General features: G+C 50.6%; 2 protein-coding genes and 1 pseudogene across 11 annotated transcripts in view; all 3 read left to right on the top strand.

Moving 5' to 3' along the window:
• Nucleotides 1-4,451, top strand: part of DLGAP3 (DLG associated protein 3) — a 61,662-nt gene extending 57,211 nt beyond the window's left edge. For all 4 annotated transcript variants that reach the window (XM_012765291.3, XM_012765287.3, XM_012765292.3 and 1 more), the window contains exons 10-12: nucleotides 275-366; nucleotides 657-800; nucleotides 1,450-4,451. In XM_012765291.3, coding sequence (XP_012620745.1) covers nucleotides 275-366; nucleotides 657-800; nucleotides 1,450-1,668 — 455 coding nt within the window. In that variant the 3' untranslated portion in view covers nucleotides 1,669-4,451. The remainder of the gene's footprint in view (nucleotides 1-274; nucleotides 367-656; nucleotides 801-1,449) is intronic.
• Nucleotides 4,452-7,925: 3,474 nt separating this feature from the next.
• On the top strand, nucleotides 7,926-12,043 carry SMIM12 (small integral membrane protein 12). Of its 7 annotated transcripts, none has more exons than XM_075996377.1 (4): nucleotides 7,938-8,076; nucleotides 9,626-9,693; nucleotides 10,906-10,940; nucleotides 11,088-12,043. In XM_075996377.1, exon 4 carries the CDS (start codon nucleotides 11,093-11,095, stop codon nucleotides 11,369-11,371), a length of 279 nt encoding a protein of 92 aa, XP_075852492.1. In that variant the 5' UTR covers nucleotides 7,938-8,076; nucleotides 9,626-9,693; nucleotides 10,906-10,940; nucleotides 11,088-11,092; the 3' UTR covers nucleotides 11,372-12,043. The 7 variants fall into 7 exon arrangements, with proteins under 7 accessions (XP_012620749.1, XP_075852492.1, XP_012620752.1 ...); XM_012765298.3 differs by having other exon boundaries at nucleotides 10,906-10,999; XM_075996376.1 differs by lacking the exon at nucleotides 7,938-8,076 and adding an exon at nucleotides 8,147-8,742 and having other exon boundaries at nucleotides 10,906-10,999.
• On the top strand, nucleotides 11,372-12,043 carry LOC105871769 (uncharacterized; annotated as a pseudogene).
• Nucleotides 12,044-13,299: the final 1,256 nt, after the last annotated feature.

Below are 13,299 nucleotides of genomic sequence, written 5' to 3'. Positions count from 1 at the left end.
TGCATCTGGGAGGGAGACACGGGAGGGGAAAGGACGTGGGAGGCTGAGCACTCGACAAATGGGGGCTGTGTGCAGGAAGGAACATCAGTGTCCAGGGATGCAGTCTCCTTGGTGAGATGCAGTAGGAACCGCTTGTTAGGAACTTGAGGGTGGGCTGGGGCTGGGGCTGGAGGAGACTGATGGATAGACAGTGCCAAACAACGGAGGGCAGACACCCCAGAGGCTGGGGAGCAGGATGCATCATTCCCCTCCTGAATTTCCTTCTGCTTTCCAGTCCTGGAGAAGATCCGCAGTGCCGTGGGCAGCACACAACTGCTCCTGTCCCAGAAGGTTCAGCAGTTCTTCCGGCTGTGTCAGCAAAGCATGGTGAGTACCCACAGGAGTAGAGCTTGCCAGGTGTGTGTACCTGGCAGGTGACTCAGTGTGTGTGCCTGGAGACGAGACCAGGTTTGTGTGCCTGCAGGGTAGCTGTTGAGTATTGTGCCTGGAGGTGGGACCAGGGGTTTGCGCCCAAGAGGGAGAGGCTCTTTCTTGTCCCCTGCGCCACTCTCCCAGGTTGAGCTTCCTGACAGTGAGGGAGGAAAGGGCTTTCTCTGCTCCTGTCGGGGGCTCAGACTTTCTTGACTGTGTTCCACCCCCATCTCCCTCCACTGCAGGACCCCACTGCGTTCCCCGTGCCCACCTTCCAGGACCTGGCGGGTTTCTGGGACCTCCTGCAGCTCTCCATCGAGGATGTGACCCTCAAGTTCCTGGAGCTACAGCAACTCAAGGCCAACAGCTGGAAACTCCTGGAGCCTAAGGTTGGTGGGGTGTCCCTTCGAGCCAAGAGCCTAGACTCTGGAGAGTCCCCTTACTCAAAGAGGTGTGGGGGTGAGGGGCAGGGGAAGATACCCATGGGCAGCAAGGGCAGCTTTGGGCAGGTGATGGGTGACCATCCCCTTCCAGAATGACCACACTCCTGGTCACTTCCGTCTGCTCCGGCACAGTGCTTGAGTTTCCAGAGCCCCCTGGCATCCCAGGTGACGCCGGCCAGGTGCAGATTGAGGGAGCAGAACCAGACCTCCGAGCAGGGGCAGATTGTCCTCAGCTCGGGCCTAGGCACAGAGGGCAGAGCGTTGAGGGTCTTGCCAGACCCCGGCTCGCTAGACCGTGTCTGATGGGGCGCAGGGGCCTGGTGTGGGGACCCCCATTGCCTTGCGGGTAGCGTTCCGATGCGCGCCGCGGAGAACGGCTCCACCAGGGGGCGCTCGATTTCTTCTCGCTTTGATGAAAAATGCGGGGTTTTGACCTTGATCGAACCAGCGCACCTGGGGCTGCAGGTCACGGGATCCCGGGCCGATTCGGAGCCACACGACTGTCGCCGTCCCCTGGGGCGGGGACGTGGGGCGCGACTCGCGGTGTCGGAGGTGGCGCCCCGCCCCCGCTCAGCCGCCGCCTCTCTCCCGGCAGGAGGAGAAGAAGGTCCCTCCGCCGATACCAAAGAAGCCCCTGCGGGGACGGGGCGTGCCGGTGAAGGAGCGCTCCCTGGACTCGGTGGACCGGCAGCGGCAGGAAGCGCGCAAGCGGCTCCTGGCGGCCAAGCGCGCCGCCTCCTTCCGCCACAGCTCGGCCACCGAGAGCGCCGACAGCATCGAGATCTACATCCCCGAGGCCCAGACCAGGCTGTGACCGGCCCGGCCCGCCCAGCCCGGCCCGGGCCCGCGGTTTTCTACCCGTACTGTACACCCAGCGTCGAGGTCACTGTGAACACGGGCCGCCCCGTGCGCCCGCCCCGCCGGCACCGCACGCCCCGGCTCCTGCTGCCCGTCACACTCTCGTGGGTTTTTTACCTTCCTGACCCCACGCGGAGGCGCCCGGGGTGGGCAGGGGGCCGTGCCTCTCCGCCCTGCGACCCCACCGGGACCCCCTACCACCTGGTCCGACGCTTTGCCCCCACCTCCTCCCTTGGGCACCATCTCTGCCATTATTTCCCCCCACGGGCCAGGCCGGGCCAGGTCCCCCATCTGGGCTCTGCGTCCCCCCACCCCGCGGGGCTGGGCTTCGTGGGGATCAAGCTTCGTGGCTTTTTATGAAGAATCCCGAACCCCGCCTAGGAGCCCGTCCCACCCTCCCTGGGGCTCCGCCCTCAGCCCTCAGCCCACCGGGCCCAGGGACCACAGTGGCTGGACCAACCCAGGACCAGGGTGCCTGGGCCTCTCCCCTTTCCCAGTGGCTGGGGAGGGGAGATGGGGGCTTCCCCTCACCACACCCGTGGCTGTTCCCACATCCCCGTGAGTATCCCAGGAAAAATAAAACGCAGAACTGCACTCGAGCCAGCTGCTCTCTCCGGAAGAAGCCACCTCTGCCCCGTGTGTGGGGTCGGCGGGGGTAGAGGGAGAAGGGGGCCAGGAAGCCCATGCTCTTGGTTTGGGAACAGCAGGGTTGCCTGAGCTCTTCCCAGGGATGGGCCAGCTGGGGGACAGGGGGTTCGACCCCCTGGTGGCCGCAATAAAGACCTGGACCCTCCTGGAGGGGTCCAGGTGAGGTGAAGAGGGGAGGGTGTGAATCTCTCCACTATGCCTAGTTCACTGCTTCCCGTTCCGCTCCCCGTCCTCCCAGGGCTCCCCAGGAAGGAAGCACGGAGCTCGCCGGGCACACAGCATGTGCTCAATAAACAGGGAGTGGTTATTATTAGGTATTGACAAATATTGGTTTCCTTTCCCCTAAGGGCACAGTGTTCCTTCCCTCTAGTCATTCCTGATCAGCAGCAGAAAGTCTGTTCAGTTGCGTGCTGTCACATTTTCTGATGCCTCCTGTAGGTGGGCACCTTGGTGGCAGCTGGGGTGGGGGAAGAGGCGGAACTAAGAACAGAACTCTCCTGAGAAGCTAAATGGCAACCCAGACCTAGCATTGCTGGCTGCGATTTACTGAATGCTCCATGTGGGCCAGGCAAGGGGCGAGTGCTTTCCATGAATGTAGCTTGTCCTTACGACAGATGAGAAAGCTGAAGCTCAGGGCAGGTTCAATGACCGGTCCAAAGCCACAGGGCTGAAAGTGGTGGACCCAGGTCTAATGCAAAATCATGAGCTTTTATTTCTAGAAAGGGTTTGCTGAAAGTCCCCTCCCAGGAAGCCCCCTTTTCACTCTTGGAGTAGTCCTTTGGGTTATGTGCCACCCAAGGCAGGAGGAAACCCTTCCAGGGGCTTGGCTGCTATTCTGGGCCACACTAGTCCAACCAGTTCTTCTCATTCACTTACTTATTCAGCAGATGTTTGTCACTGTCAAGCACCATGGGATAGCCTGGAACAAGATGTAGTTTCTACCTTTATGGAGCTTAAGGTCTAGTGGGAAAAACAGACAATTAAACAAGCAGTTAAAATACAGAGGTGAGTGCCAGAAAGATGGTTAGGGATTAGCCACTAAAGGGGGCCTGGGGCTGGGAAGAATGTTCCAAGATCCAAGAACAGTTGTGCAAAGGCCTGGACGAGGAAGAGGCATTGGGAAGAGCACGTTGAGGAGGGTGGGGCTGGGTCCCAACAGCCATGGGGAGCTGCAGGGAGCCATAGAAGGGTTGTGAACAGGAGAGGGGCACAGGCATATTTTACAGGCTGGTTTGGTAGACTGCTTCTGGAAAGCAGAGATGGCACCTGCACACCCACATGAGCCTCCTGGAAGGTGGGGAGGGCTCCAGTGTGATTTGAATTCCCAGAAGTGAATCTGTTTGGAGCTGATCCCACACACATTCCTGGGCCTGGTCCAAGACTTAGTGAATAGGCTCCCTGCCCTTGAATGAGTTTCTAACAAGTGCCCACTGTGATTCTCATGGGCATACAGGTTCCGGAAGGCTTAGATTGGATGACCATCCACAGGTTTCCTCTAGAAATGTTCATTTGTCTATTTCCCACAGATGGGCCAAATGAGGCTTTGGCTAGGTCACTTGACCTCTCTGAGATTGTTTTCTCATCTGTGAAATTGGGACCTGGGCGAGGCTTGAACTACATGCTACTTAGAGCAATCCCATAAAGCTGTTATTGTTACACCTCGATTTACAGACAAGGAAACTGTGGCTTGGAGAAGTTCAACAACTTACCTCAAATCACAAGGCTGGGAAGTGGCTGAGTCTAACCCTCTTTTTATGGGTCTAAGACTTTTCTCAGAAACTGGGCCAGGTTTCCCAGGATCATGAGGTATATGGGAGTGGGCACAAAGGAACCGGTCAGCATCTGCAGCTCTGTGCTTGTCCTGCTGGTGACACGATGTCTAAGGTCTCCTCCGGAGGGCTGATGTGGAAGCATTTGGTTGCTAGGGCATGCGTAGTTGTGCTGAGCCACATGGACAGGCGAAAGATTAGATCCAGTCCTTGTGCTTGAGTTGCTCTTGGTCTGGCCATAGCAGCATGTTCTGGTACAAAGGGAGGCCTGCTATCCTGAGGGGCAGAGGAGAGGAGAGGAGGGAGCCTCTAGCAACCAGGGTGGCTTCACAGCCTGGGGAATTTATAATGAACAGGTATCTATCAGCTTACAGTTCTGGAGGCTGGGAGGTCCAATATCAAGGTGCCAGCATCTTTCGGGGGCCTTCTTGCTGCAACACCCCATGGCAGAACGTGAGAGCAAGCAGGGGCTGAACTTGATCTTTATAAGGGCACCAGTCTCACCCCACGAGAGTGGAGCCCTCATGGCCTAATCACCTCTTAAAGGTCCCAGCTCTTGATACTGTTAACAATGGAAATTAAATTTCAGCATGGATTTTGGAGGGGACAAACATTCAAACCATAGCACAGGGGGTCTGGGGAAGTTTTCTGCCTTGTAAACTGGGGGAAGCGGGGTCTTGCTGGATGTACTAGCGTTTTACAGTCAAGGCAGAGAAGGGAGAACATTCATTTCAGGCAAAAGGACCCGCTTAGGCAAAGGCATGGAAGAAGATCACATGTGTTGGGGACGATGGGAGGAGCACATGTTGGAGAGAGGCCACAGGACAGGGTTGTGGAGGGTGCAGAGGAGAAAGGGGCAGAAGGGACCCATGGAGGTGGCAGGGGGCTCTAAGGTGGAGATTTCATGGTTTTATTTAAGTTTTTGGAAGACCCCTGGACCAAAAGAATGGAAATGGACCGGAGGGGGCAATAGGAAGGCAGGGAGACCATTGAGGGAGCTGCTAAAGTTGTGCGGGTAAGAGATAATGATGTTGACTTTGAGATATATTTAGAGGGCATAGATGCCATTAGCAAGAACTGGAGAATATTGCAAAGATGGGGAGGCCTTGAAGATGTCACTCAGGGTTTTGAGTAGTGCCATAAGTGGGCATTAGAGAAGAAGGGATACAATTGGGGAATACTTCACATGTCAATAAACACTTACTGAACACTTAGGAGGTGCCAAATACTATGCCAAGCACTTTATACACATTTAGGCGATTTAATACTCACAGCAACCCTAGGGGTGGGTACTATTATTGTCTTTTTTTTAAACAAAGAGTGTAAATAGCTTTTCTGAGATTAGCAGACAGCAGAGTCAGGATTTGAACCCATGGCTATCTAACTTCTTAGTCTATGCTCTGGAGTCCCATCAGTTCTGCCTGAGGGAACAGCCAGCCATTACTCAAGACGCAGCTCAAGGGCTGGTACCTCCAGGGAGTCTTCCCTGAATCTTCCTGGCTGGGCAGAAGCTCCTCCTCTGTGCCGCTTGTGCATACTCCGTCACCACGTTTCTTACACTCCGTGGACATTATGTAGATCCATCTGCTGACGGCAGGGATGGTCCCAGTCATTTTGCATCCCCAAGGCCTACTAGCACATGTTGACTGGGTGACCTAATGCCAGTTATTCTAGGCAAATTCTGTTCCCCTTTCCTCTCCGCATAGTCAATTAGTGAACAAGTTACGCTAATAATGATCTCCTAAATATTTCCTCATACTGTTGGGGCTCAGAAAGTGATACCCCAAAGACGGGCACTTTGACATGCTGAGAGGCCTTAGACACTGCGTCAGAATCAAGGTCCCTCTAACCTTGTCTTGTCCCTCGCCCTCCCCCAAGTGCAGGGAGGGACTCTCTCTCTGTAATTTCCTCACCTGATCAAGAAAGCTTCTTTCCACTAGAAACACAATTGCCTTCCTTCCGCCCCGCCCTGAAATCTCATCTATCTCAGCAAAGAAGACAGGACTGCAACTACACCTGGATGGATATTTCACTAATGATACCTGCCTCTCGGGCTCATTCATATTCCAAAGAGAATCATTTACAAGTTAATTTCTATTTCTTCTCCCTAATAATCATTTGCTGTCCCTCAAAATAAAATTGTCTATGTTCCTCATCTCCCGTCTTACCAATGCAAAAAGGGTATATAAGCTTCTGTACTCCACTAAGTTATTGGGTAATCAGTCTCCTGTGACCCCCTGCCCCCATCCTGTGCTATGCACATTAAAATAAAATTTTGTATGTCTCTTCTCCTATTAATCTGCCTTTTGTCCGTTGATTTTCAGTGAACCTTCAGAGTGCAAAAGGGGAGTTTTCCCTTGGCCCCTGTAATAATGTTTCTTTTTCTCCATCTTCACTGCCAGAGCTTAGCTTTTGGTTCTTAGATACGGGGGGTGACCCTGAAGCTGGAGAAAGGAGCCAAAGCTACTTTGGTAAAGAAAAGTGGAAAGGGCACTCTAGGCAGATGAAAAAGGCACCGAGGTGTGAAACAGTTTGGTCTGCTGGGTTTAGTATGTGTTACTAAAATAAATATGCCAGGCTGAGATTAGTGGAATGAGGGTGGGAAGGCAGGGCCTTGTGGGAGCATTAAGAAGCTTGGGCTTTGGCTTTTCTTCTGTATGTGATAAAATTGACATCTGGGCGAGGCACAGTGGCTCACACCTATAATCCTAGCACTTTGGAAGGCCTAGGCAGGAGGCTGGCTCGAGGCCAGGAGTTTGAGGTTGCAGGGAGCTATGATGACGTCACTGCACTGCCCAAGTGACAGAGTGAGACCGTGTCTCAAATAATTGAAATAAAATAAAATAAAATAAATTGTACAGAGTACAGTGAGGTCGCATAGTAGGGAGCAAATACTCATACCTGAGGAGTCATGTGAGACTTAGGTTTTACTATTTCAATTATTTGTAGACTAACAATAGTTACCATACATTTCCCTGCTTGCTGTGCGCCTGGCGCAGTACTTTACATGCATTATCATCTAACAACCCTGCAAAATGGGTGTTATTACCTCTACACAGAAGAGCGAAGGGAGGCTCCTACAGGTTAATAATGTTCCCAAGCTCACACAGCTAGAAAGCTAGCCGGTTGTCCAAAGAGGTCTTAAAGCACTAGATTATACTCTGCTAAGGGGAGCTTCTTGAGGTAGTGATCATGACTTGTTTTCGTGTGTCCAGACCTAGGTCTTAGAAGGTGCCTAATAAAAGTCAGTTGAGGCCAGGCACAGTGGCTCACACCTATAATCCTAGTACTTTGGGAGGCCCAGGCCAGAGGACCACTTGAGGCCAGGAGTTGGAGACCAGCCTGAACAACATAGCGAGACCCCATCTCTACAAAAAAAAAAAAAAAAAAATAGCCTGGGGAGGTGGCGTGCACCTTTAGTCTCAGCTACTGGGGAGGCTGAGGCAGGAGAATCACTTGAGCCCAGCAGTTTGAGGTTGCAGTGAGCTATGATTGCATCACTGCACTCTAGCCCTGGCGACAGAGCGAAAGCCTGTCCCCAAAAAAAAAGAAAAAAAAAAAAAACAAAACCAACAAAAAAAAAGTCATCAACTCTTAAACAGCCAAAAATAAAAAAAGAAAAAAAAAAAAAAGTCAGTTGGATAAATGATTGGATGACCTTTCACTTTCTCCACGCAAAAAGCACGTGGCCACGTCACTCGGAAACCTCCCGGCCACGAGGGGGCGCTGTGCCCATCTCAGCGCGGAGGGGCGCGCTGAGGACGCCTAGCTTCCTGCCGTCCTGTGGGGCTGGAGCTCAGCCAATCCCTGAGCTCTGATAGGTCCCGCAGCCCGCGGGCGGGGTCACAGGCGAGGCCCCGCGGGCCGCTGGGAGCGGGGTCGTCCGTGCTCCCGGCAAGCGGGCGGAGAGCGGGGCGCCGGGCCGAGGAGCGCGGGCTTAGCCGCAGGTGAGCACGTGGTCCTGGCGGGCAGTTTTTTCCCCAGAGCGGCTGCCAGGCCGCTCGTTTTACGGCGATGGCCCCAGGCCGTAACCTCTGAGTCAGGGGAGGGTGATTGGTAGGCCAGGACCCATGGCTCCCTCTCTCCCTGGTGCTCCGACGTCGAGCAGCCGGAGCTTCTCGGCTCGGGCACCTGAGTAAGGACGGACGTTGACGAGGCCCTGAGTGCGGTGGGAGAGGAGCAGGGGAGGGGATCCCTGAGGAGGAGAAGGGTAGCTGTTTGGACCCTGTCCTCACTTGCGCTCCCATCCCCGGACTGGGCTCGAGTGACTGTCAGGGTCAATTTTTCCACCTTCCTAGGCCTCCTCTGTCCTTGTCAACAGTTGTTGAATTTGGGACTACGGCTTCCGGTCTCTTTGGGCCTCCGGGCCCCGGTACAAGGGCAGGTTTCCCGGCAACCCAGTTGACCTTTAACGGATGCTTTGGCAGACTCCCTCCATGCCGGGCTGGAAATTGCGTCACAGTCTTTGCGTGACACTTTTACCGTTTTCATTATGATAACTCTGGGGATGACTTGATGGAGTATGTAGCTTTTCGTAATCAGCAAAGACATCTGCTGTGTACCTGCCACCTTCTGAGGGAGAGTGGATGGACGACTGCTGTGGTTTTACGCTAGTGAGTTGCTTGAACTGTTTTCATTCCTTCAACAAACTTTTTTTGAGGACTTTGTGCCAGCCAGGGTGGGAATGGTGGGAGGATGGATAGGGCACCATGGGGCCGGACAAACATGGTCTTTGCCTTCTTGGATCTTAAAGTGTTTTGAGAAATGCAGACAAGTGGTAAGCCAGCACAGTGCCTGACACAGAACAAGTGGTTATTAAGTATTGGATCAATGAATGAATTGACTTACTTGGAAAAGATTAGAATATGAGCAGGACGGCAGAGAGACCTGGCGCTGTGTGTGAGAGAGAATATTAGTCGTGGACTCATGCTTGGTATGTTTTAAGACAAATTGGAAATCCGAATGGAGAGTTGCTGTTTAGGAAAAGCATTTACTTATAAAGAGAGAACTTGGTTAAAAGGTGGGAAATAAAATGAAGAAATACTAGGTTTGGGATTCTTCAGGGGTGCCTCCTTTAATGACTACTGCATCTTATAATTTCACAAATTCCTGAATACAATCTCAGAGTTTGCAAAAAGGAAAACTCTTCAGGTAATGAAATGCCAAATTTATGGGAAAAACTGTAGGAAGCTCTTCTTAAGTACAGGAAGTAGACAGAAACCATACATTTATCTGATGTATTCTTTCCACTAGAAAGAGCACAGGTTTTGAAGTTGGAGAGGCTGGGTTCAAATTCAGTGGATCTATTACTTCTAGTGAGCTTGAACAAGTTAACAATGTCTTTGAGCCTTTGTGGCCTTAGACAAAAATCTGGGCTCATAATTGCTACATTATGGAGGTATTGTGAGGGTCAGATGATGGCTGGTGTGTAAATTGTCCAGCATATTACCTAGTGTTGAGACAAAGGACCAGGAGCTGATGCAGTTTTATTCTTAGGTCCACAGAATACTGGATTCCTCCAAAGAATTGGAACCAAAGAGAGGGAGAGAGTCATCTTATCCTTGGTGAGGTTTCAATTGTTTACTTTAGACCAGAGATAGCAGTGTTGGAGAAATACCTGTAGGAGCATAAACAGAAAGATCTTGTAGTTGAGACTTTTGGGCAGACCCTCTGATAATGCCAGGAGTCTTATGAAGATTAGAGGAGATGGCGTATATAAAATGCTTATCCCAAGGCCTAGCACGTAATAAGTGCTCAATAAATGGTAGCTATCATTATTATGATAATTGTGAATGATCTTTTATAATTGTTAATGGTAGTAATCATTTGGGACTAAATGACCATTACAGTAACCCAATTTGTGTGTTTTTACATTGTTTTGGTATTGTCCTACTTCATTTCAGGAGGCCCAGGAGCAGTTCTTGTTTTTCCTGCCATGGCTTGTATAGTGGTTTTTACAGAGAATTTTCAAGTTCTAGGGTATCTAGAGTATGTATAATGGTTTGTGATATTTTCAGGAGCTTATTATGCAACTGTGGGGATATTGGTTCGGTTGAAGATAGTATATTTCGGAAGTGGTTTGGTCAGCAGATTTGTCAAGTATAGGTTTGTGTCATTGTTAGAGATAAGAATAGTTAGAAACCAGAATAGCTAGGTAATTGATTATGGATTTGGCTATTTAAATATGCTTCTTTTTTTTGGAGACAGAGTCTCACTCTGTTGCCTGGGCTACAGTGCTGTGGTGTCAGCCTAGGTCACAGCAACCTCAAACTCCTGGGCTCAAACGATCCTTCTCCCTCAGCCTCCTGAGTAGCTGGGACTACAGTTATGTGCCACCATACCCGGTTAATTTTTCTATATATATTTTTAGTTGTCCGACTAATTTCTTTCTATTTTTAGTAGAAATGGGATCTTGCTCTTGCTCAGGCTGGTCTCAAACTCCTGACCTCAAGCAATCCTCCTGCCTTAGCCTCCCAGAGTGCTAGGATTACAGGCCTGAGCCACTGCGCCCAGCCTAAATATGCTTCTTATACTTTATAAGAGGAGAAGGAGATTAATGTGGAGCCAGGAGATTTACAGTGGGGTTGTATGTGTTGGGGAAAGGGTGGTTGGCTGGGCTCATGGAGAAATTTCATAGCAGTCTATCAGGTAAGGCTCAGAGGTGCCCTTGTGGGGAATACTGCTATATATAGGTGCATAATTGTCAAAGAGTATAGTACATAAAATAGAGACCCTTTCCCCCTTGTTTAACAATTGAATCTTTTGAAATTTCCCAGATGATTTCAGGGACCCACCTCTTGCATAAATCAAGGTATGCTCTTGCATTGCTCTGCATAGGGTGATGTCTAGTAAGTTGTGCCACGCTGCCTGGTAAGTGGAGAGCCCTGGTGGGTTGTCCATATTTGCTGGGAGAGGAGATGCCGGGTTCTCCCTAATGCTGCCTTGTGCTCTTCTGCAGATGTCATGTGGCCAGTGTTTTGGACCGTGGTGCGTACCTATGCTCCCTATGTCACATTCCCTGTGGCCTTTGTGGTTGGGGCTGTGGGCTACCACCTGGAATGGTTCATCAGGGGAAAGGATCCCCAGCCTGTGGAGGAGGAAAAGAGCATCTCAGAACGCCGGGAGGATCGGAAGCTGGATGAGCTGCTAGGCAAGGACCACACCCAGGTGGTGAGCCTTAAGGACAAGCTGGAATTTGCCCCTAAAGCTGTCCTGAACAGAAACCGACCGGAGAAGAATTAATGGAGGACACAGAGCCCTCTGGTCCTACTGTGGGCCATGACTGGTCCTGGCCCCATGTCCACTCAGCTGCAGAACCCACATCTGATTTGCTTTGTCGCTTATTCTGGCCCATCCCCCACCACACAGCCACACACATACTGGCTACTCCTTGATGGCCAGGCAGACACAGCCGCAGCTGAGGGGCCAATGAAGAGGAAGGCTCTTGAGGGTTCTGGCCAGAAGGCTGCATCTGTTGCATGGTGGCCACAACTGCTCAGGCATCCCAGCTTATGGGTGTACTTCCAGGAGGAGTGTTATGAAATGAACATTGGCTGCCAGTCTCCACGGAGAGGTGTTTTGGCCTCAAGTGGGAATGGCTGGGATTGGGTGTTGCTTTTTAGAGGGATATATACATGTCCAGTTTAATTTTGCACTGGGAAGAATTCAGAAATCTACAGGGCTTCCTTCACGAGTTTGCCCTATCCTTTGTGCTCTTTGGTCCTGAAATTGTCTTGTCAGCTCAGGAATGGGATTCCCTGGGGAAGGAAAGCATTTCTTTGTTCTGGGAAGCCCAGGCTGCTTACTATGGGGCAGGGAGAAACATGTGCCTGGTGAATTTGCTTGAAAACAATCATCATCTTCCACCTCCCATCACTGTATAATGCAGAACTTGATTAAAGTTGCGTCTAAGAACCGTATTGATTGAATCCTATTTTCCAGATGGTATTTGGGGTCTCCTTAGGACTTAAGCAAGGGCAGGCATTTCAAGGCAGCATAACATTGGTGTTTAAGGACTCCAGGGGCAGGGGATGGGCTGGAAACTTTGTTTTACTAACTTGGTTGTACTGAATCTTGGAGACACAGGAGGCACAGTTTCCTAAGAGTATGATAACAAGAGGCTGTAGCACCTTCAGGTCTATTAATAAATTGAAATATACGGCACATAAACATATGCTTTTCCCTATAAAAGTAATATATGCACATTAAAGAAAATTTGGTAGGGATTAAGAAAAGGTCACATATGCTTCCAGCTCTTTAATACAACCGTTAACATTTTGTTGTCTTTCACTAATTCTCCACATAGGTTTTAAAGATGGTTATCATTACATTTAATTATATTTTTACATATAATCATTTTCTACTTTATCACATGCTCATCATAATTGTTACTAGTAGCTACATAATTGCCCATCAAGTGGGAATATAGCATATGTTTATTTTTTAACAATTTCTCTATTTTTGGACCTTTGAATTGTTTTTGGTTGTTCACTAGTTTAAATACTGCAATGGATGTTATATAAAGCTTTTTCTGAATTTTGGCTGAAATGGGATGATGGGTTTTGAGGGTCTCCATGCATAATGCCAAATGTCTTTCCTAAAGGGCTCTAGTTTGTATTGAGTGTTACCACTGCACATGTTGCTGGTGAGGTTGTAAGGGAAGTGAGAGCAGAGGGCAGGAAGAGGCCTAAGAACCTGCTGCCTGGTGAGGCTGACTGATGTTTAGCCTAGGAGAGCAAAGGGAAGTCATGAGCATTTGATGAATAAATTTGCCTTTAAAAAGGGGAGGGCATTGGCCCTGCTTATCAGGATATCCCTCCCCTGAGGCCTAATGGTGTAAACTGGTGGGCAAGGGCAGAATTCCTGAACAGGTAGAGCTGCCAGCTGTGGAGTGGGAGGTGTTGGGAGGACCTGGAAGGTGATGGCTAGAGAGCAGAGAGCAGGTCAAGTCAGTGGCTTGTCCTCGGTGTCCAGGCCCAGTGGGAATGCTGAAATGAGCTGCTGTTGCTTCCCAGGGAATGAATCTGATGGGGAGTGTGGGGAAAGATTGTTGGCTACCCTAGTAAGGATGAGATTTCTGGTTCTGAAGGATCTACTAAGCTCAGCTTCTGGTTACAGGCTCTGGCTGGTTGGCATGTCTCATTGACAGGCCATTGCCGCCTCCCAGTGGC

The sequence above is a fragment of the Microcebus murinus genome, chromosome 2 (genome assembly GCF_040939455.1).
Source record: "Microcebus murinus isolate Inina chromosome 2, M.murinus_Inina_mat1.0, whole genome shotgun sequence".
NCBI classification, from domain to species: domain Eukaryota; kingdom Metazoa; phylum Chordata; class Mammalia; order Primates; family Cheirogaleidae; genus Microcebus; species Microcebus murinus.
Note: the sequence above shows the minus strand (reverse complement) of the source record. Positions and strands in the feature narration are given on the sequence as shown.

Coding starts and splice junctions, on each gene's coding strand:
- SMIM12 (XM_012765295.3), top strand. CDS start 11,093: ATGTGGCCAGTGTTTTGGACCGTGGTGCGTACCTATGCTCCCTATGTC.